General features: G+C 37.6%; 2 protein-coding genes across 2 annotated transcripts; both read left to right on the top strand.

Annotated features, from left to right (window-relative positions):
- The first annotated feature begins 1679 nt into the window (after positions 1-1679).
- LOC103985635 (putative glucuronosyltransferase PGSIP8) lies at positions 1680-7179 on the top strand. Its single transcript, XM_009403390.2, has 5 exons — positions 1680-2271; positions 3546-3804; positions 5618-5819; positions 6025-6172; positions 6406-7179. The coding sequence occupies exons 1-5, from the start codon at positions 2018-2020 to the stop codon at positions 6947-6949; spliced, it is 1407 nt and encodes a 468-aa protein (XP_009401665.2). The 5' UTR covers positions 1680-2017; the 3' UTR covers positions 6950-7179.
- A 704-nt stretch (positions 7180-7883) lies between these two features.
- Positions 7884-12760, top strand: LOC103985636 (bifunctional adenosine 5'-phosphosulfate phosphorylase/adenylylsulfatase HINT4). Its single transcript, XM_009403392.3, has 6 exons — positions 7884-8099; positions 8205-8251; positions 10856-10932; positions 11067-11133; positions 12270-12347; positions 12444-12760. The coding sequence occupies exons 1-6, from the start codon at positions 8019-8021 to the stop codon at positions 12544-12546; spliced, it is 453 nt and encodes a 150-aa protein (XP_009401667.1). The 5' UTR covers positions 7884-8018; the 3' UTR covers positions 12547-12760.
- Positions 12761-21963: the final 9203 nt, after the last annotated feature.

The following is a 21963-nucleotide window of genomic DNA, read 5'->3' as shown; positions in this document are numbered from 1 at the left end:
TAAGACATATATAAAGACATTTGGGTTTGCATTCTTAAAAAGGTATTATCTGCAGTGATACTACCAAGATGGATCGGACGATCATCGAATTTTTAGGTTCCTGAAGTCCTATGATTTGTTGTATGCACAGCAATATGATTGGATCAAATAAAACCCGCTTCATCGGAAGTCAAAGCAACAGAAACAAAAAAAAAAAAGAAAGGGAAATCTTAGAGCATTCAGGAGAATACAAGACATTATAAATGACAAGTTACGAGGTGTAGAGCATCAAAATATTTTGAACTTGGAAATGGGATGTAGACGAAGGCTAAGAATCTGTTCGCATGGCCCTTCAGCTTTCCAAGGTGCACTTGCAAACAAAAGGCTTATCCATTTGGGTGACCTCAAGCAAAAGTAGTGCGACTTGGCCTTATTATAAGAAGGGGCGGTGGGAGAAGTGGGAGGAAAACGAGAAGATCATGTGTGCACCCACCCACCAGTCCATCGAATTAGAAAGATTCACTCGGAGAGACCGGTGGATGACAAATATCCAACCAAGATTTGCAGAACAACTTGAAAGATGGCTTCAGCAAGCATTCATCTTTCGAGCACCACTACTCATTTATGTGGTTTAATTGGCTGCCGACATGACAGTTTGGTTGTGGCATATGCCAAGTTATACAGTAGTAGACCAGGCTTTGTGGACGGCACTTTGATGTGCACAGACATGCCTTACCCTATTAATGTTTTCTTTTCTTCAGATTTTTACGAGTTATGTCTTGTGAGAGGAGAAGAAGACATTGATCACACCAAAAGAATAAATCAGAGAATCAATAATAAAATAGTGAATATAAAATAATATTTATGTAGTTTGACACTTTTTATCCATATGAGTTTAAACTAAAAATCTTTTCTAGAATTAACCTAAAACTAAATCCAAGATTCTTTTTTACATTCTCTCATATAAACTCCAATAATTTCTCTCTCTCTCTCTCTCTTCATTTTTACAAAGGATAAATCATGAGATGATCCAAAGGTACTTTGCTTACAACCTCCTGTTGAGACCTAAAATTATATTATATTTTCTTAGAACAATCAAGCTTTAATTTTCAAAATTTTCTTTCTTCTTATTGAAGTTTTTTCATAATTAAATTTCTTATCCTCCAAATGACATGATTCGAGGAACACATATTAACCACATCACATTAGGCAAACGATTCAGAGATATCATCACACACAATATTGATGAAAGTATTGGTTGAGTGTCATTGTCAAGGCTAGGGTTTAGAAATAATTTAGATTGAAACATAAGAAACAAAAAATAAACACATAATCCGATTCAAATTTGAATTTAGATGAAATAGAAAAATCCCTGTTGTAATGACAGTAGCTTTTCATAGTTATAAGGTCAACCCGAGTCAAAATAACAATTACGTGGCAATAAAAGTTGTTTGACTGGGTGTTGACGTAGTTAGTCTCTATAGTATGGCCAACTACTTTATTTAGTGGCACTCATTAAATCAATGTAAACAATATCTTGTGCATCTTTTCCTACTTACTGGAATGACGGGTGCGTGAGACCATTGGAAGGAATCACGTGGGATCAGCCATTTTGCCACACTTGGGTCGGGTAAATGTTTGGGTGCAATTGATGTTATTAGATTACATGCTCGTGTTTTAGTTTCATGCTCTCTTTAGGCCGATGCCACTTTCCCCGTCTCATCAGAAACGCCCCACTCCAAAAGATCTTTCTTTGACCTTCTCCTCGCTCTTTGGTGCCTTTGCTGGCTCTCGTCGGTGATCTCCGGCGAGCCCTCGACCGTGCCTCCCGCTTTGGACGCCTTCCGGGTGTGTCCGACGGGCCGGGGCGGCGGTGGAGCTGCGCCTGGGGCAAACTGCTGAGATTTGGAGAATGGGCCACGGCGAAGGGCGCCGGAGGTGGAGATCCGATCTGTGGTAGACTAAAGATCTGATCTTCCGTCGTTTCAGCTTGGTTTTCACGGGTTTTTAGGAGGGCTGGAAGGTGGAACCGGGCGACATGGAAATCAAGTTGCGACTGGGGTTACTTGCGGCGCTGCTTTTGGCGCTAGCAGCGGCTGCGGCGGAGGCGACGACGACAGAGAGGCGGCGGCGGCACGCGTACGCGGCGATGATGTACATGGGGACACCCAGGGACTACGAGTTCTACGTGGCGACGAGGGTGATGATGAGGTCCCTCGCGAGGCTCCACGTCGAGGCCGATCTCGTCGTCATCGCCTCCGTCGACGTCCCCGTCCGATGGGCCCAAACCTTGTGAGATCTCCGTTACTCCGGCGTCCTCTCCCCGACTCGATCTCCGCCGCTTCTTATGTTCTCTCTTTCGTGACATATTTTCATCATTTGACGGTGTTATTGTTAAAAGTTTATCCCCCGGTCTTTCCTACAGTGAGAATTTTTACCAAAAAGAAAGATTAGGCTCTTCAGAAATAACATTAAAAGATTGTGTGGTTTGATGGCCTTCAAATCATACACACTAATTTGTCTTTTCCGTTGATAGATATTACATGATAAAAAATTAGGTCTGTGTTCTTTGGTAGACAATAATTTCCTGCCTCGAGTAGGATAGAATCAACAGGCATAAGGGAAGAAGAATAGTAGTAGTAGTAGTAGTAGAAGCCATCGATTTGTGTTTTCTCCTTCAAAATTGTTCTTGCTGACGGGTCCTCTTTTATCTTTATTGTTGAAGAGTCAGGGTTGGTTTTTTGGTCATTCTGCTCGTTGCATTGCTTTCTATTTTTCTCACTTGGTAGTGACATGTCCTTGAGAGGATTGGTGTCCAAAAGCTTTGACTTTTCAGTCCTTTGAGAAAAAAAGGACTCGTTAGGAAAAGGAATTGTTCCGGGTATTGAGACCCCCTAATCTTCTCAAGAATAGCAGAAATACCAGATCTGGATTCATCGATTGAATCTACTGAAAAAAAAAAGGCCAAATTGCTCTCATTTGGGATTTCTTTATTGAACTTTAGAAATTGGTGTTGGCCTTATTTGATTGATTCAATACATGACCAGTGATGTATGAGGTTCCAATTTAATCTGGAGTTTCCATTTCTGAATTTGAAATTAATTCATGATTATTGATACACTCAGAGTTTACATTCTTTGACTTTCTACTATGCTGAATGTTCAATTGGAAAAATCCTGAGTTTCTTTTGTTAGACAAAAAGAACTACTGGAATTCAAATTGCATATATAAGTGATATTTTTCAGGTCGTATTGCATCAAAGATATATTTTATGGATGAGTTTTAAGTCTTTAAAGCTGCTTGTAATTTCTATTTGACCAGAGATGAAAATTTTCGGATGTGTTTTATGCCTTTAACCCTGTCAGCATGCTGTTTTTCTTTTTGTTTTCTCAAATGAACAATATATCATGTTCTGAGCGTAATCTGTTTAGTTAGTAGCATGCTTTGGAGCATTCTGTTATTCCACACTTTGGAAGTTAGAGCTGCAAAACTAATAGTTAAAGACTCAGTTTGGCCAAGTACTCTCTAGCAAATCGCACCTCACATTTGATGATTGGCATGATCAGGCAAGAGGAGGATGGGGTGAAGGTGATTAGAGTTGAGAACTTGAAGAACCCGTATGAAAATCAACAAAACTTCAACACCAGATTCAAGTTGACATTGAACAAACTTTATGCATGGAGTCTAATTTCGTATGATCGAGTTGTTATGCTCGACTCCGATAACATTTTCCTCCAACGTACCGATGAGCTTTTCCAATGCGGCCAATTTTGTGCTGTTTTCATCAACCCATGCATCTTTCATACTGGACTTTTCGTTCTTCAGGTACAACTGCTATGAAACTCAATCTCATTAGTGTCAACTCTTTTTTATTCTTGAATACGGTCTCTCCTGAACATGTGGGATATTGATGTTATCCTAGAATCAATTGTAGAATTCATACTGCTGTTGGAAATTAGGATGAACTCTGAAATCCTTGTATGTTAGCAATTTACTGGAATGACAGAGTGCCTCATGTTTTATCACTAGTTTCTCAAGTCACAACTGATGTTTAGGATGATCCCGAAAGAACAGAGTTACTTCCACGTGCATACATGAGCATCATCATTTCCATCCATTTGCTTTCAACCGATATGCCCCACAGGCTTTGGAAGAGTGCCCAATCAGTCAATTAGGTTAGAGTTACAATGGAAATGGTAGACTTCAAAGGGCAGATTGTCATTGTCTCTGATTATCTCAAGCAAATTGAACATGCCATATCATGAGCCTGATGACAAGTTATACCATTGAGTTCAGTACATACCAGTTCCAAGTTAGCAGAATTAAATCTTACTTTTTTGGATTATAACTTGTTTACAGTCTGCATTGACATGTGGTTGGGAACTTATTTTGAGCCCCAAAAATTTCGACTTAGAGGTGGGACATAATTTTGCCATATTATAACACTAAAATTCATATTGACTTAGCGTGTCATAAGGCATTTCAACACTACAATAAATGTACATGTTATATCTCATAAGACTTGGTCGAGAAAAGATTATGTGTTGATAATATTCAGGTTTGTACAGTCCTTTTCAAAAAATATTGATAAATTAATAGGGCATTTAATTGTTTTTAAGATTTATCATGCACCGATTTGCAAATTGCATTTAGAAGAACAAATAATACAGACTTAAAAATTATTGGCTTTATCATCTTTAGTTTTTCAACTACCCTCGTAAGTCAATAACAGAATTTGGTAAAGTTTTCTTGTGTAATCTTCGACAAAATTTGACCTGGAATATTATGAATTCAGGGAATTCTATCCAATGTATGAAACTTCTGTATCTCATAGTAAATAAACATGAAGCAGCTCAAACCATGTACTGGAGTTTACTTAAGTTCAATACCACAGCTGAAAGCTATAAAATAATAATGTAACTTGAGATATCCAACTCTTGCTGAAAATTCATAAACCGAAAGAAACTGCAGCTGTCAATGTGTTTGGTACTGTATATGATGATCTAAGAATGCAGTATCAAGCAGTTGTGTCAATGTTGGACAAGCAACTATGGGAATTTTACTCTTACAAGTCTCCTTAAAGTCCAACAGTCATAAGCGCTTTAGTGATTATGTATCATGTTCATATACGTGACTGGTTGATGAGTCATGATCATGACTAAGGGTATATCAAGATTTGATGCACATATTTGCTAATTGCATAACGAGGAGAAGATTAGCAGCCAGTTCTAATGGCATATCAGATCTTATATATTTAAGAAGTAAAATATAGTGAGATTGCATCAGATATTTCGCAATGACTGCTTTGTTGTCTGCATCTATATTTGAAAAGAAGTCAGTGAAAAACTTCCATTTTTAGATATTGGCATTTTAATTTAAATTTCCACAAGCCTTTGCAAAGAATATCACAACAAAATTGGGACAATATGATTTATATCATGGTAGCCAGTTTTGTCTCTGGAGGATCTAAATTTATACATTTCCATTCCATCCATCAATGAGTTTGTCCATTAGAAATCACTTGCAAAAACGTATATTCTAAGTTTGAAAAGTAATTTTTATTCATCTGCCATGTCATGAAAGGAGAACTACAACTTTTCCTTTAAAGCATAATTCGATTGTGTTGTTTGCCCTGTAGCCTTCAATGGATGTTTTCAAGAACATGCTTCATGAGCTAGAAATTGGACATGAGAACCCAGATGGTGCAGATCAAGGCTTCCTGGCAAGCTATTTTCCTGACTTGCTTGATCGTCCAATGTTCCATCCACCTACCAATGGTACCAAGCTTTATGGTACCTATCGCCTTCCTTTGGGATACCAGATGGATGCTTCATATTACTGTGAGTGCAAGAAGTGCTCTTTCTACACTAGTTCTGTTTCGTGTACTTTTCCCGCTTCCATTTTTCTATGGTAAATCAATGCCTTTAGGTTTAAGATTTCTCTTTCACTGAGGTTTTGGTATATTGTACGGGTCTTGATGATTTTGTGCCTCAAGTAAGTAATAATGGCCATTTTCAACATCTGTGTCATTTGTTTCTATTGCAGATCTAAAGCTCCGGTGGAGCATACCTTGTGGACCAAATAGTGTGATCACATTCCCAAGTGCCCCATGGTTAAAACCTTGGTACTGGTGGTCTTGGCCTGTTTTACCATTGGGCCTTTCATGGCATGAGCGACGTCGAAAGAATCTCGGGTAAGTAAAAAAGAACTTGCAGCAGACCTACAATCTATAAACATAGTCTTGAAGTATCATGATAAAGCAAAATCTTTCTTTTGTTATGTCATTGATTTAATTACAATTTTCTATATGCCATGTGGAAAGGCCGATATTACCGTGACCTGAAATTATCGTGCATATTTCAAATATGATATCTGACATCTTGTTTTGGTTCCTGAACTTCTGTTGGGGAATGATATGTCGGGCAGGTATGGTTCAGAGCTACCAATATTGCTGATCCAAGCAGTGATGTATATTGGAATCATAGCAGTTACCCGGTTGGCACGACCAAGTTTGTCAAAGCTCTGTTATAATCGGCGTCCAGAGAAGATCATCGCAATATTGCATAGCACGCTCAAGGTTGCAGCATTGTGGTCCATATTCGCTGCATACACGGTACCTTTTTTCCTCATCCCACGTACGGTGCATCCACTCTTGGGTTGGCCCATTTATGTGCTCGGAGTTGCTTCTCTTTCTTCAATCGTTATCAATGTCTTCCTTCTGCCACCTCTACCGGTCCTCACAGTGTTACTGGGAATCTTGGGTTCACTGTTTGTGATGGCATTCCCTTGGTATTCTGATGGTGTTATTAGGGCTTTGGTGGTGTTTGCTTATGCCTTCAGCTGTGCTCCGATCGCATGGGCGTCTTTGATGAAGGTGATAGGCTCCTTGCAGAACCTACTTGAGAGGGAGGCCTTCTTTCCAAGACTGGGAGAGTCCCCACAACTGTCTGAGTTCAACAAACTGTATTAATCTGCACATACCACTGGCTTCAATGGAGATGATTAGATTAGCTAATCCTATTGATATCGATTTTGGGGTTCACTTGTATCACTGTGTGTGACAATATAATGGATGTATTCTAATACCATATAGAAGACAATTGATAAGTTGACCTAGGGTTACTGCAGTGTCCAGGGAGATGTACACTTGCCATGTACTCTTAATCGTTTGCCTCCTGAATGTTACTTCAATTTGCAAAATGGCTGCCTCTGGTCTTGGCATTCACTGTTATGAAGGAGGGAGGGATTTTGTTCTAATGTTTGCCATGAGCTGTGTGCCCAACAGAGTCTTTGCACCAGAGAGAAGCATTGTTTGTGTTACCATTGTTTCTAAAAGACATAGTCACACTGCTCCACTAAAAGTTGATTGAATCAGGAAAAGGATATAAGCATAAGATAGAAACAATGGTTCTTCTCACCCTTTGCCTCTGATCACTGAACTACTATGAAGAAGCAGTTCCTTTGCCACACCCTTCAACCTCCAAGATAGCCACCCAATTCAACTCACAAACAATCCAGCGAATCATGATGAGAAGCGGATTCGTAGTAGCCAGTCGGAGATGATGAAAGATATGCAACTGTGGTAGAAATTTGCTAGAAATTCTCTCTAGATTTTCTCAGATATATAAGAAATATTAAATAAAAATATAAAACTTAATAATCCACGAAAATAATATTTTTTTAAGAGAAGAACCCTTTTATAATGCTGATATTATTATTATTTTGTTAAGACTGTAGAGACGATAAAACTTTCATGCATTTACAATGTAACAAGATTTAATTGGACAATTTAAACCGATAACATGCTGAATGTATTTTAATTACGCTTATTACACGCTAAAGTGTTTTGTATAAACCATTTATTATTTGATTCGTGACGATGTTTATTAGATATTAATGGAAAGACTCGTGGCCTCTCTTTGCCTGATGGTCGTCACAAGAACACCACGGGAGACTCGACAAAGGGGGCAGCAGCCTCACGAGAGGGCGCTCCAGAGTTGTGGAGAAGGCATCGACGGTGCGGTCGTCGAGGGAGCGAGATGGCCGCGGCTGCAGGGCGGCCGCCGTGCTTATTCTGTCAGATTGCACGGGGCTCCACCTCCACCGATCTCCACTACGCCGTCCGATCTCTCTTTATGCCATTCTATCCTAATTCGTCGCTGCTGTTGTTGTATTACTTTGTTGTTTCATTATGGGATAATGTTCTCCTCCTTTTATCGGTACAGGATGAGATGGTTGTCGCGTTCCGTGACATCAATCCGTCCGCCGTCAGGTGATTGCTCCTTGACTTTCTTTCCCCGCACAAAACTGTTTTTGGTTGACAATTCTTTAGAAAGATTTGAGCTTTGATAAACTGACGGTTCTGATGATTAATTCGAACAATCGAATACTGGTTTTAGAGCGATCTATATTATTCAGGCAGGCAGAATATATTGATTTTGAATTTTCTCTTCTTGATTGATGCACAGTTTGTATCTCGCGTCTGCAAGTGATATTTTTGTCCGTGGATTTTTCCTTCTCTGAGATGAGATTTTTGCACACGTAAACCTTATATGTGAAGAATATATTCACATAAACTAGGCGGATAAATTTAATCTCCTTCAGTCCTTTAGTTGAAGAAAGAGATAGAAATGAGTTAATTTGGTCATGAGGTGCTATGTAAAATATAATTAGTTCGGCATTAGATATAATTTGGTAGGTATGATTATCTGCTACTGAACATGGTTATCTCGTCTTTAATATTCAGCTATAGAAGTTCATATTACAGAACTGGGAGGCACCGCATATGATGTTAACATGCCAAATGCTATAGCATAAGCAACTTGATTACTTTCAGCGCGGACATTGATTATGACATCAGTGATTCCTTTGACACCATTTGATCGAACACTGAAGCTCTTCACTTTAGCTTTTTTTGGGCCTCTGTTAATCTTGCATGTCTTCCCCCATAAAGGTTGTACATTCTGACAGAATGCTTAAGTAAAAGACTGCAGAATTTCTCTTCTTATAAACCTATCCTGCGTCAGAATATGCATGCTTGAATATTGTGCAGCCCCATCTTCTATCTGACACTAGTTTTTTCATTAAATTGTTATAATTATATGAATTCAGATACAGGGGTAATCACAGGGGTTCTTGTGCTTCACTACGTGATTAACTATATATAAATTATTTTCTAACTTGGTTTTAGATAGTTTACTTTGGAAGACCATAAGTACAAAATAAGGTTTTCATCATACATAGTCGTAGGTCCATCTACTAGCTGAAATACTTCTGTCTATGAAGTTAGTAATGTCATGGCATGCACCTATGATATTTTTGTATGTGGTGCAATGAACATTAATGGACCACATTTTATCTGTTTACATTGTGACTTTTGGAGGAGAGTTTAACTCTTTTAGTATATATGCTCTCTTAGTTATTATTAGATCCAGCCTTTAACAAGCACAAAACCTTTATGTACGAATTTTTCACCCTTCTTCTTAACTATTGAATTAGGCATTCTAAGATATTAAGCACTATATTTCGGTTGATCTTCTTTTGTTTATGTTGCAAATTGTCAGTGTAATATAAATCTTGCGTAGAAAGCATGATTTTCCTAGTATGGGTATTCTTTATTTCATTTAGTGGAAGCAGTTCTTCATCTAGGCGCTGTCTGGTTGCGTCAAGTAGACTTCTTGAAGCGATTGTTGTGGAAAGTTGATAAATTTCTCTTGGTTGTCCAAAGTTGAAATGAAACTTACTTCCGTGACTTTCAAGTTTTAGCTAAATGAAATAATCTGAAGTAGTGAAGCCCACTTCTAATAGGAATCAGGATTTCAAACTTACTCCATGAATGTAGCAAACATTTGATACATTAGAATTTCTGATGAGAGAGAATAAAAGAGCCATATTCTGAAAAGAAAGGATTTTATGCTATAGATGGTGTTATATTGGAAGATATATTATTGTAAGATGTGCGTAGGAGATGTAACAAGCCTGCAAACCAATTGCTCTTTACAAATAACAGAGGGGGTGAACTCGCACACAGGGAGAACATTTGTCAAATATGAGGATACTTTCTCCTTGAAGATGGGTTCTGAAATCTGAACACTTGTCAAAGGCTGCCTTTTAGTGACCTCGTGTACTGATTGGAATGTGACACTTTATCTGTGTCAACTTTATGCTAGGTTTTAAACTTTAAATAGCATTAATTATTACATAAAGGGCATCTGTGTCTTTTTTTTAAACAAGTATTATCCTTAGCTGGATGCATTTGAGTGGAACCTGCGCAAGGCTCCAGAACTAATGGATAAAGGGGGAAGATGCAACATTTATGAGTTCTAATAACATGGTTATGGACTTACAATTACAAAAAAAAGTTGTGATTTTTCTTGTAAGTTCACATATTATACATATTTCTGCATCATATCTCTAGTATCATTGCCTGTTTCAATTTGTCATGCATTGCTACAAAGTCTAAATATTGTCTTCTGTCTCCATATCAGCAGTGTCATGAATTTTGTCAAAAATTTCATAGCCGCACTGTGACTTAGTTTGGAAGAATTCTTTCCATATAATTAAACTTCAATTTAGCCATGCTAACTCTCTGTTATTTAATCTTTTCTAGTAATACTTAATGGCTTCTATTTTTTTCTTTTATTTCTTACCAACTTCTCAACTATGACTAGTACTTATTAAATGTGTTTATGATATGTTTTGATGGTTGTTGCATATCTGGATTCCATTTCAAGTTTAGACCCATCATTTATGAGAATGCTCTTGGGCGTGCCTAATATGCTATCAATTGAAACCTATAAAGCTTTATGGATGTGTATGATTGTTCTCTTGCTTTGAATCTATGCATCACTGTTTACTCTGGTTGGTTGTTTACTAGGCATTATCTGGTTATACCTGTTGAGCACATACCTACTGTCAAACATCTCCAGAGAAAAACAGAAGATTATCATTTAGGTAAGATTCTTGGTTTATAGTGTTAAATATTGCAGAGAATGTTTAATGGAGACTTCTCAAAAGAACATGCTCAATGGGGTCATTCAGGTGCAAAAAGTTGTCAGAATTCATGTAATCTGCTGTATTTTATACAGTTAATCACATGTTGAACGTGGGGAAAACCCTTTTGGCCAGAGATGCACCTGAATCAATGTGTTCTAGGTATCATCTGAAAACATTGTACTTTATTTTAATTTTATTTTCCAGTACTTCCTTTTCCTAAAATATTTATTGTGATGTCCAATTTGGCTAGATTTTTTTTCAGAATCTTTTTGCCACTTTGGTTTGTGGCAAAAAAAGTGCAAGAAAGAGAACAGAACCAAAACTGAACACAAGTGCTGATAACATAACCAATTGTCAGTTTTAGTACATTTATGCATTGCACAAGCAGTACTTGCCTGCTTAAATTTGAAAAAAGTTATGGCAGAGTTGATATCTTTATAGGAGATTAATATATAAGAATATTTGTCTTTATATAATGCTAAGCCTCCCATGATCAAGAAGGATGAATTTATGGTAATATCCATCTACAACACCCAGACTGCTTTAGTTATAAAATAAAGGATGTAAATCAATGAATATGAATCAGTTTTTGATTCATTTATGGAAGGATGCAAATAAAGGAATCAACTGACTGAACAATCTGAATGAAGACTTGTGGTGACAATGGGTGAGAATCTTAGCAGGACTAGTTTTCCTTTTTCTCAAATGACTTAACAAGAGAAAGCATTGTTTTGGAATATTGCTGATGCTGATTTAGCCACTGGATTAAGCTGTAGAGGAAGGTTGTCTAACTTTCAAGGGCGGGCCTTGATACAACAGTAAGATTTAAGATTGTTCTTAATGACCTAAGAGACTAGAGTTCCAATCTCAGAAATAACATCTCTAAGAGAGGTAAGGGTATGGGTGCTTCCATTAATCCTCGTGCATTGGGTTTGTCCTTTTAGGTTAGATTGTCTAACTTTCTGTTATCTTTTGTAGGTGACAATTCAAGTTCTAGAGTTAGTAAGTGGCAACTGGAAAATAAATTTCCACAAAAGAAAAAATGAAAGCAGTTGTGTATCACATGTCCAGTTGAGTCCAGGAGTTGATAAATGTCCCTCCTACTAACATAACCTAGAGTGCAAAGTATGGAGCCAAGTGGTGGATCAATTTTCTTTAAGGATGTTAACTCTATGATCTACATGTTAATTAATGAGAACACAATGTTGCTGATTTACTACAACTGAACATTGATTTGTAGTTCTGACATATTTCAAGTATATGGTGTTTCATGTATTTGAAGTTCTGTCTTGCAGATTTGGTTTCCATCAGCCCCCATTTAATAGTATTGATCATCTCCATCTTCACTGTCTGGCATTACCATTCACACCAAGGTATATCTATAAGTGCAGAACATACTTTCTTCAGTCTTCCTTTTACCAAATGTTTCTCACCATGTGCTAAGTAGTAGTAGTTTTTGCCATTAACAGGTGGAGACAAGTGAAATATACAACTCTGGGTCCTTTCTGGGGGTTCATAGAGGCTGAGAAATTATTGGACAAGATAAGGCCATTCTCGAAAGTGACCTCATAGTTGTGACATCAAATCATGTTAAAGGAGACTGTTTTGCTCACTTATTTATCTTTTATTTTTTTTGGCATTGAATTCCTCTGCAATATGCAATTGATTTTATCTGGTTAACTGTGCTGTCAATTATGAGCACTACACACATAAAAGAATCATGTTAAATTTGTTATCTTATTGGCATTTCACTGTCGGTATGCAATCAATTCTTTATGAGTTATAATTTGATTATCTACTACTTTGACTTCTAGTAAATTTTATATTTTTGCTCAGTTCTAGTACGGCCAACATAGGAATGTTTATATCTAAGTTGTTGACTAAACAACCTAGCCTTCTTTTCTTGCTTCTCAGTTGGCCTTCGTCATACTGCACTTGCTTAAATTCCATTATGTCATACTGCACTTGCTTAAATTCCATTATGTGCTTCTGATATGGACTGTTTAGTGTCTTGAGGTGGAATCATGAGTGCCTAGTTTCAGAATGTGACCCTAATGATGTCTTGATATCAATCTTTATGATGTGCATGGATTAGACTGTCTGAAAGCATACTTTACTTCCTTGTTTTGATATTAGAAATTAGAGTTATTCCTACAATTCAATTTTCATACTTTGTATACTTCGGTTTATCAAACAATAATTGTGAATTATTTTTTTATTTGATTAGAGATTCATCTACAGAGTCTACTTGGTCAAGCAAAGAGAGAGAAGCTTCCTTTACATTTCTGAGTACATTTATTTACTCAGATAAGCACTGTAGATGTAGATAGAATTAATTAGAAATGTAAATATGAGAAATAAGAAAAAACATAAATTTCATAAATGTTGATAGAATTAAAGAGAAAGACAAATATGAGGAATTACCAATTTAAAACTATATATATATAATTATAATTTTAATATGTAGTTTGTATGTTATTCTCTTGCTTGGGTGCAACTACTCTGGCTACTATATATTCTCCTAAGCTTTATCTGACTGCTCATTTCCATCTGTTATTACTACTCTCCAGAGCTTATTTTCTTGCAGCACTAGTATGTGCCGACAGGTATTGCTGCTTAATAGTCGACCGCAGGAGATGAAGTGATACTTGGGGGCGTCGCCTTCTGCAGTATGTTTGCTGTCATCTTCTGCTACAGTCATATCTCTCTCTCTCTCTCTCTCCGTTATGAGGATCTTAGACTTTTAATGCTTTAGGATCTTTCATGTAAATACTTAAGTCGTATAAAGATGTAGATTTGTGCCTAGAAGTCTTGGCGACATTGTCTTCAACCCCGTGTCTCCAACACAGACAGCCACCATATTGTGTACGTGATTATTGATGATCAATATTTCATTGTTATTATCCGTCATGCCATGATAACAACTCTTGAATCGTGGTGAAAGATGAAGTCTCTATAATTCTTTGTGATGGCAAGCTGCTGTACCAACCAGCCCAAGCTGAGACCAATCCACTAATCCCTAACGTTACTGCATTGTTGCAGTAAGGATTCGGCTCGATGCAAGCCACCGCAATGACGAAATCGGCGACGTTGGCAGCCACCACCATGACCCTCGTCACTATGTCAACTCTTATCTTTTGTATCTCGTCCTTAACGTCACCTGCAGTTTCCTCTGGTCGTTTCTGCTCCTGCGACGCCTTCTTGATGAGGATGAAGTCCATGATGACGAAGAACACGTAGCCCAGCGCCTCGTCCAAGGTCGAGACATTCTCCGTGCTAGTTACTATGTTCTAGAAATCATAAGGTAGTTTCAATAACTAGTGACATGGTGATATAGATAGTTACCACTAGGTCCTATAAATAGGACCATAATTCATGATGCAAGATAGAAGGAAGAATACACTTAAGAATATCTTATAAGTGTTCTATGTCAATCCTCTTGTTTTAAATACTACATCAGTTTTCTTGAATCGAAAGGATTCTTTTTACTTATATCGTAGTATTCTATTTTTTTCTTGTTCCTTTATCCCAAACATTTGTGGTATCAAAACATAGTTTCAATCTGAACCGGACATTATAGCTTTCAATGGTAATTCTATGTCAACCCTTTATTCCCATCTCTTGGGTAAATGCTATGAATTGGAGTATCAAGACGAAGACTATATTCTAAGTCTCAAGATCTTTGGGACTTAATACAGAATGGATATGCGAATCTAGATGACGAAATCAGGTCGAGGGAAAATAGAAAGAAGGACTCAAAGGTATTGTTCTTCATTCAACAAGTATATGAGACAATCTTCTTAAAAATTGCAACAGCAACAACCTCAATGCAAGCTTGGTTAATACTTCAAAATGAATTTCAAAGCTCATCAAGGGTGATTACGGTAAAACTTTAAACCATCCGTTGTGAGTTTGAAATTTTGTTCATGAAAAGCAATAAATCGGTGCAAGATTTTCTTTCTTGAGTGACTGAAATTGTTAGTCAAATGAAATCTTATGGTGAACATCTTTTTTATCATATAATTATTGTAAAAGTTTTGAGAAGTTTAACTCTGAAATTTGATCATGTTATTGCCACAATTGAGGAGTCAAAAAATTTATCTACATTTTCATTTGATAAACTAATGGGTTCCTTGCAAACACATGAAGCAAGGTTGAACATGTCACTTGAAAAAAAATGAAGAGAAAGCATTTCAGGTTAAGGGGGAGTCTTCTACTTCAAAAATAAAAATAAAAAATCAATAGGAAGAGGACGTGGCAGAGGAGGATTTCATGGTAGAGGAAATAGAAGAGGAAGAGGAAGAGGATACTTTGATGGGCATGATGAATGACAATCAAATTATAATAAAAAAAATTACAAGAGTGGAATTCAATGTCACTATTGTAAAATGTTTGGTTACATGAAGGCAAATTACTGGAAAAGAGAAAAACAAAAGCTATGTGGAGGAAAATGAAAAAAATAGTAAGTTGTTTATGACTCATTCATAAGTTCATGACATCTCAAATGATATTTGGTTTTTGGATAGTGGATGTTCTAATAATATATTAGACATAAAATCAATATTTAAAGATATTGATGAAACTCACAAGTTGAAAGTTAGACTTGGAGATAACAAACAAATCCAAGTGGAAGGGAAAGAAACAATTGAGGTGAAAACAAATCAAGGGAAGGTAAAATACATTGATAATGTTTTCTTTGTTCCTACTTTATCACATAACTTGTTGAGTGTTGGACAATTGATTGATGATGGATATTCAGTAATATTTGGTGATGATTCATGCACTATTAAAGATAAAAAAAAATATGATTTGATTATAGTAAATGTTTACATGACACAAAACAAGATGTTTCCACTTGATGTATCAAATATTAAAAGGCATACACTTGTTGCAACTCAAAAAAAAGTCTAATTTATGACATTTAAGATATGAACACCTTAACATTAAGGGTTTAATGTTGTTAAGTAAAAAAGAAATAATTTTTGGATTACTTAAGATTAATACACTTGATGTATGTGAAGGATGCATTTATGGCAAACAAAGTAAAAAAATTATTTCCTATTGGAAAAGCATGAAGAGCATCTAATTGTCTTGAATTAATTAATGCTGAGTTATGTGGACATATAAATACAAAATCATTTGGTGGAAGTCAATATTTTTTATTGTTTACTGATGATTATAGCCGCATGAGTTGGATATATTTTCTGAAATTGAAATATGAAACATTTGATAATTTTTAAAAATTCAAGGCACTTGTAGAAAGGCAAAATGGTAGACACATAAAGACACTTTGGACAGATAGATGTGGTGAATTTTTATCTAATAAGTTTAATTCTTTTTGTTAAGAAAATGGTATTCGTAGAGAATCGATGACACCATATATACCGGAGCAAAATGGTATAGCTGAACGTAAGAATCGGATTGTCGTTGAAATGACAAGAAGTTTGCTTAAAGGAAAACATCTTCCAAATTAGTTTTGGGCAGAAACAGTTACAATAGTAGTTTATTTGTTGAATATTTCACCAATAAAGGCTGTTATGAATCAAACTCCTTTTGAAGCTTGGTATGGTATAAAATTAAGTATAATCCACCTAAGAATTTTTAGATGTATTGCTTATGCTTTAGTGAATTCATAAAATCATCAGAAACTTGATGAAAAATCTGAAAAACATATCTTAATTGGTTATTGTTAGGATCGAGAGCACTAAGAGGGGGGGGGTGAATTAGTGCAGCGGAAATCTTATATTAATTTAAAAACCAAATGCTGCGTTCGTTCAAAAACTATTATGATGCAAAAGCAAATTCTCAGTTTGTATCTAGGTGCAGTTTGCGTCTAAGCGCAGATTGCGTTTAAGCGCAGTTTTGCATCTAAGCGCAGTTTTGCGTCTAAGCGCAGTTTTGCGTCTAAACTTAGATTTACGTCTAAATGCAGATTTACGTCTAAACGCAGATTTACGTCTAAACGCAGATTTACGTCTAAACGCAGTTTTACGTCTAAACGCAGTTTTACGTCTAAACGCAGATTTACGTCTAAACGTAGTTTTACGTCTAAACGCAGATTTACGTCTAAACGCAGATTTACGTCTAAACTTTGAAACTCGTTTGTATACTCGCAGAAGGCAGTATGCAGTTGAAATCAAGACGTAAACGTGAACTGAAATCTGACGATTGAGCGAGGAAAGCCGATTTACGTCTGAATGCAGTTTTGCGTCTAAATGTTGAAACTCGTTCGTAAAATCATAGAGGACAGATTGCAGTTATCAATAGGATTAAAATGTAAGCATAAACTGCAAAGAAGCTCGTTCGTAAAAGCACGGAAAACAGTTCTGCAGAATCAAACGTAAACGTAAACTGTAATGTATGAAAATACGAATTTACGTCTGAATGCAGATTTGGAAGAACAGCACTTAGAATTTGTTCGTGAAAGCGCAGAGAGCAGTAGTGATGAGGGAGGTTTGCAGTAATGATAAAGTGCTCGAAAATAAACGCAAACCAGAGATTTAGAGTGGTTCGGTCAGCCTTGACCTACTCCACTTTTGGCTTCCTCCACCGATGAGGTTGCCGACGTCAACTAGGTGCCTTCCTTCAATGGGCGAAGGCCAAACTTCCCTCTTACAATTTCTCTCCTTTTGACAGGCTTAGGAGACAACCTTTACAGACCTTTCTCTCCTCACTTTACAATTGAAAACTTGAAGAACAGAAGGAGGAGACTTAAAGGCTTTACAACACTTTTGAGCTCTTAGAATCACAGAAAAGATCAAGATTTCGGTATTGGTCTGTATCTTTTCAGTGCTGAATGGGTGGGGTATTTATAGGCCCCAACCCAATTCAAAATTCGAGCTCAAAACGATCAAATCGATCAAATCCCAGAATTCTGGGATCAGGCGGTTGCACCTCTCAACTGGAGAGGTGGCACCGCCTGGCAGAGCTCGAAGACTGAGCTCAGCCGATTGCTCTTCTCTGCCAGAGCTCGAAGACTGAGCTCGATGGTTGCATCACCTGGCAGAGCTCGAAGACTGAGCTTGGTGGATGCATCACCTGGCAGAGCTCGAAATCTGAGCTCGGTGGTTGCATCACCTGGGAGAGCTCGAAACTGAGCTCAGACTGATGCACCTCTCTGCCAGAGCTCGAAGACTGAGCTTGGTGAATGCATCACCTGGCAGAGCTCGAGACTTAGCTCAGGCTGATGCACCTCTCTGCCAGAGCTCGAAGACTGAGCTCGGTGGTTGCATCGCCTGGCAGAGCTCGAAACTTGAGCTCTGGCGGTGCAACCTCTTGGCTGGGGCGGTTGCACCTCCCAACCCCACAGCCCAGGCGGTTGCACCTCCTGGCTGGGGCGGTTGCACCTCCCAACCCCACAGCCCAGGCGGTTGCACCTCCTGGCTGGGGCGGTTGCACCTCCTGGTGCAATCTGGGTCCGAATGGTTCACTCCATTCGGCCCACTTTGAATCTTTTCAGGGGCCCAATTGCCCCAAGATTAAGCTAATGGGATCACCTCCCATTTTCATGCTTAATCATCATGCTAACTACGATTAACTCTAAGACAACTTCTGCAGCTTTGCTCCGATGCGTCAATCGCTTCTTCCGGCGAGTTTCCGGCTAACTTCCGTCGATCAACCGATAACCCTCGGTGATCCTTCTGCGGACATCCGGCATACTCCTGGACTTTGCGACGATCCACTTGGCGAGTTCCGACGAGCTTCGCTTAGCAAGCTTCTAGACTTCTCGGATCTGTTCTCTCTGAACCTCCGACGACCGTCCGAACTTCCGTCGAACTCTCGAACTCCCAACGTGATCATGATCTTGACTCCGGCGCAACACCTGCTGCTTGTCTTACTCTTATCGTAGTTAATCCTGCACACTTATCTCAACACATAGATTAGATAACAAATGACAATTGACTTCATCATCAAAATCCGAGATTCAACAATCTCCCCCTTTTTGATGATGACAATCAATTGATAAAGGAGTTGTCCTTAACTCCTCCTATCTATATGCCATAGTTGAGATAAGTCAACCTTGAATTCAAGACCTAAGAATTCAAGTGACGTATTGATAAGTTAGATCAGTTAAACTTATCAATGCTCCCATCATGATGCCCATCATGATGTATCTCTTCAAGAATTATGTCAAGGCATGACATACATCATCAAGTTTGTATGATAGTGTTTGTAACCATTCATCATGTAATCATATAAAGCTACGAAGGACTTTTTACATGATGCTTACATTTGAGATTTTCTAGCAAGTTTGCATTTTCTATAGAATATCAAATCAAGATATGATGCAAACTATAGCACATGTTCACATATCTCTTGGTGATGCAAGGATGGCATAATCATTGTTTATAGCATCACTCAAGTATTTGCAACTATGACATATGATTATGGCAGTTCAGTTATGACATAGTGTTTATCAATTCATATGTTTCTCCCCCTTTGTCATCAACAAAAAGCATGATAGCATTATCAAGCATATAAAGGAAGTCATGACACATATATCTCTTTATTGTTTTTGCTTGACGGAGGAAAGTCATTTTCCAAAGAGTTTTCATAAGAATGTACGGGAACATCACATCGAAAAATGAACTTCTTACATGCATTTGGTTAAAAGTATTTGTCACATAATTTGCAACATGTTATTTGATCAAGCGTTGTCAAGGCATGTAATAGTAATAACATCCGAAAGATAATTTTAACTAGTTTAAGTATTCGGACACATCAACATTCCTAATTCTCTTCGTATGTAATCAGATTGTTCTTCACATAGGGGTTTTGTGAAGATATCAGCTAGTTGATGTTTGGTATCAATAAACTCTACGGTTACATCATGATTAGTGACATGATCTCGTATAGAGTGAGGTCTAATATCAATGTGTTTGATTTTTGAGTGTTAAGCTTTTGATATAGTAACACAATCATTTCAAGTGCAGTATTCTACCATATTGCATAACAAGATTTTTATTTCAGCAAGTGTAGCATTGTATCATACTGCATAGCAAGATTTTTTATTTCAGCAAGTGTAGCATTGTATCATACTGCATAGCAAGATTTTTATTTCAGCAAGTGTAGCATTGTATCATATTGCATAGCAAGATTTTTGTAGCATTGCATCACATGGTGAGATATCAGCTCGTACGATGCAAATTTTTGTTTGATATCTTGATACATAGTAATCATATTAGTAATAGCAACCATATCAATGTCATACTGCTGACTTAACAACTTACATTGGTATGTTGCTTCATATTTTTCAAGGCATAGGCTTTTTAAACCTTTTTAGTTTCAGTGCAAAAACCGAGATAAACAACAAGAGATGTTTGCAAATATGCTTACACAAACAAGGATAACCATATCAGGGTAACATATGTACAGCATATCAGGTAACCATAAAGACAAAGTCTTTCATGAATATCATAAGGAGTTTACAACATGTCATATCAAAAACATCATATGTTCATACAAGCTTATTCATGAGGTGGAAGATTAAAGTGCCTAAGTAAAGAGTCAAATTGTCGATGGATTTGCTGCAGCTCGGTTAGGATTTGATCTTGTCGAAGTTCAAGCCGTTCTTGTCTTTGTTCAAATCGGTCCATCCGAATCCCGATATCTTCGATGGATGATGTGTGAGTTTGCTCAACCGGATGTGTTTCCTCAAAGGGACAGATCGGAGGAGGGTGGGTACTCCTAAAGACTGGGGTTTCCGGCTCTGGTTCAGGTTCAGGTTGAGGGGGATCAGTTCTTCTAGGCATTCTAACCCAGTTACCGTTTCTATAGTGACATCTTAGTCGGTGAAGTAGATTTTTGTTTATTACGCTGAATCTATCTGATTTCATTACTTCTTCTTCTAGTGGTATTTGAATGTCGTAAGCTTTCATTATTCTAGTAATTATTCCACCATATGGGAGCATCATATCTTTTGTAGATAATTCCAACATGTTTTGTTGGATCAGATAGCCAAGACAAATGTCACGTTCTTTCATGATTAGGTACATAATTCCTAATTCCAATTGACTCACTTCATCATGATGGTATTGCTTAGGAAGAATTATACTAGTCATGATATGATGAAGTATCTTAGTGTTAAAGGGCATTAGATGTTCACAACTTTTAGGAATAGATTCTATGTTAGGATTGGCAAGGATTGTTCCTAAGGCTTCAACGTAGGATGTTTCAATAGTTTTTTCATCCCATGATCCTTTAAAGTAAAGTCCTATGCTTTTCATGGGAATACCTATCATATCACAAATGAATCTATCAGTGATTGAGATGTGTTGTCCTAAGAGATAGGTTGATATCCTTTCTTCATCATCTTTTTGCATGTTGTTGTAAAACAATCTAACTAGTCTAGGATAAATGGGTTCGTTGATCTGCAAAATGGGAAGTAGATTTAGGTTTGCAAACCAATGGATAGTCTCTACATCTCTTAGTTCATTCAGATCTACGTATTTTCCCTTATTGATGCTTCTTAGTTCGAAGGAAAGAAATTTTTCAGCATGGTTTTTGGAATCAAAAAGAGTGAGATCAAACTCTTCTACTACTCTCCTCTTTCCCTTGTCCCTTGAGGATCTTCTAGATCCCATTACTACTGCTGTTTAGAGGGATGATGATGAGCTAAAGTAAATGACGAACAAAGCAGAATTTAAGAGCTTCTTAGAGAGTACCTTTGTGAAATCTTCAAGAGAAGGAAGGATTCTTGATGTTTTGCTCCGAAATAGGAGGTATTTGAAAGGCTTAGAGGAGTGAAATGGGGATGGAGGAGACTTGGAAGAGTAGAGGAGGAAATGGGGGGAGTTGGGGTCGGTTCCTTAGCCGGCCCTATCGTGATTTTAAAGGGCAGAGCTGCTGGCGGTTGCACCTCTGGCTGGAGCGGTTGCACCTCTGGCTGGAGCGGTGCAACCTCTAGTTGGAGGTGCAACCGCCAGCTGGAGAGGTGCCACCGCCTGCAGCAGGTGAGTACTTAGGATGATTTGATTAGGGAGCCTTTGC

The sequence above is a fragment of the Musa acuminata genome, chromosome BXJ3-5 (genome assembly GCF_036884655.1).
Source record: "Musa acuminata AAA Group cultivar baxijiao chromosome BXJ3-5, Cavendish_Baxijiao_AAA, whole genome shotgun sequence".
Taxonomy (NCBI): Eukaryota; Viridiplantae; Streptophyta; class Magnoliopsida; order Zingiberales; family Musaceae; genus Musa; species Musa acuminata.
This window is presented reverse-complemented; position numbering and strand designations above follow the sequence as displayed.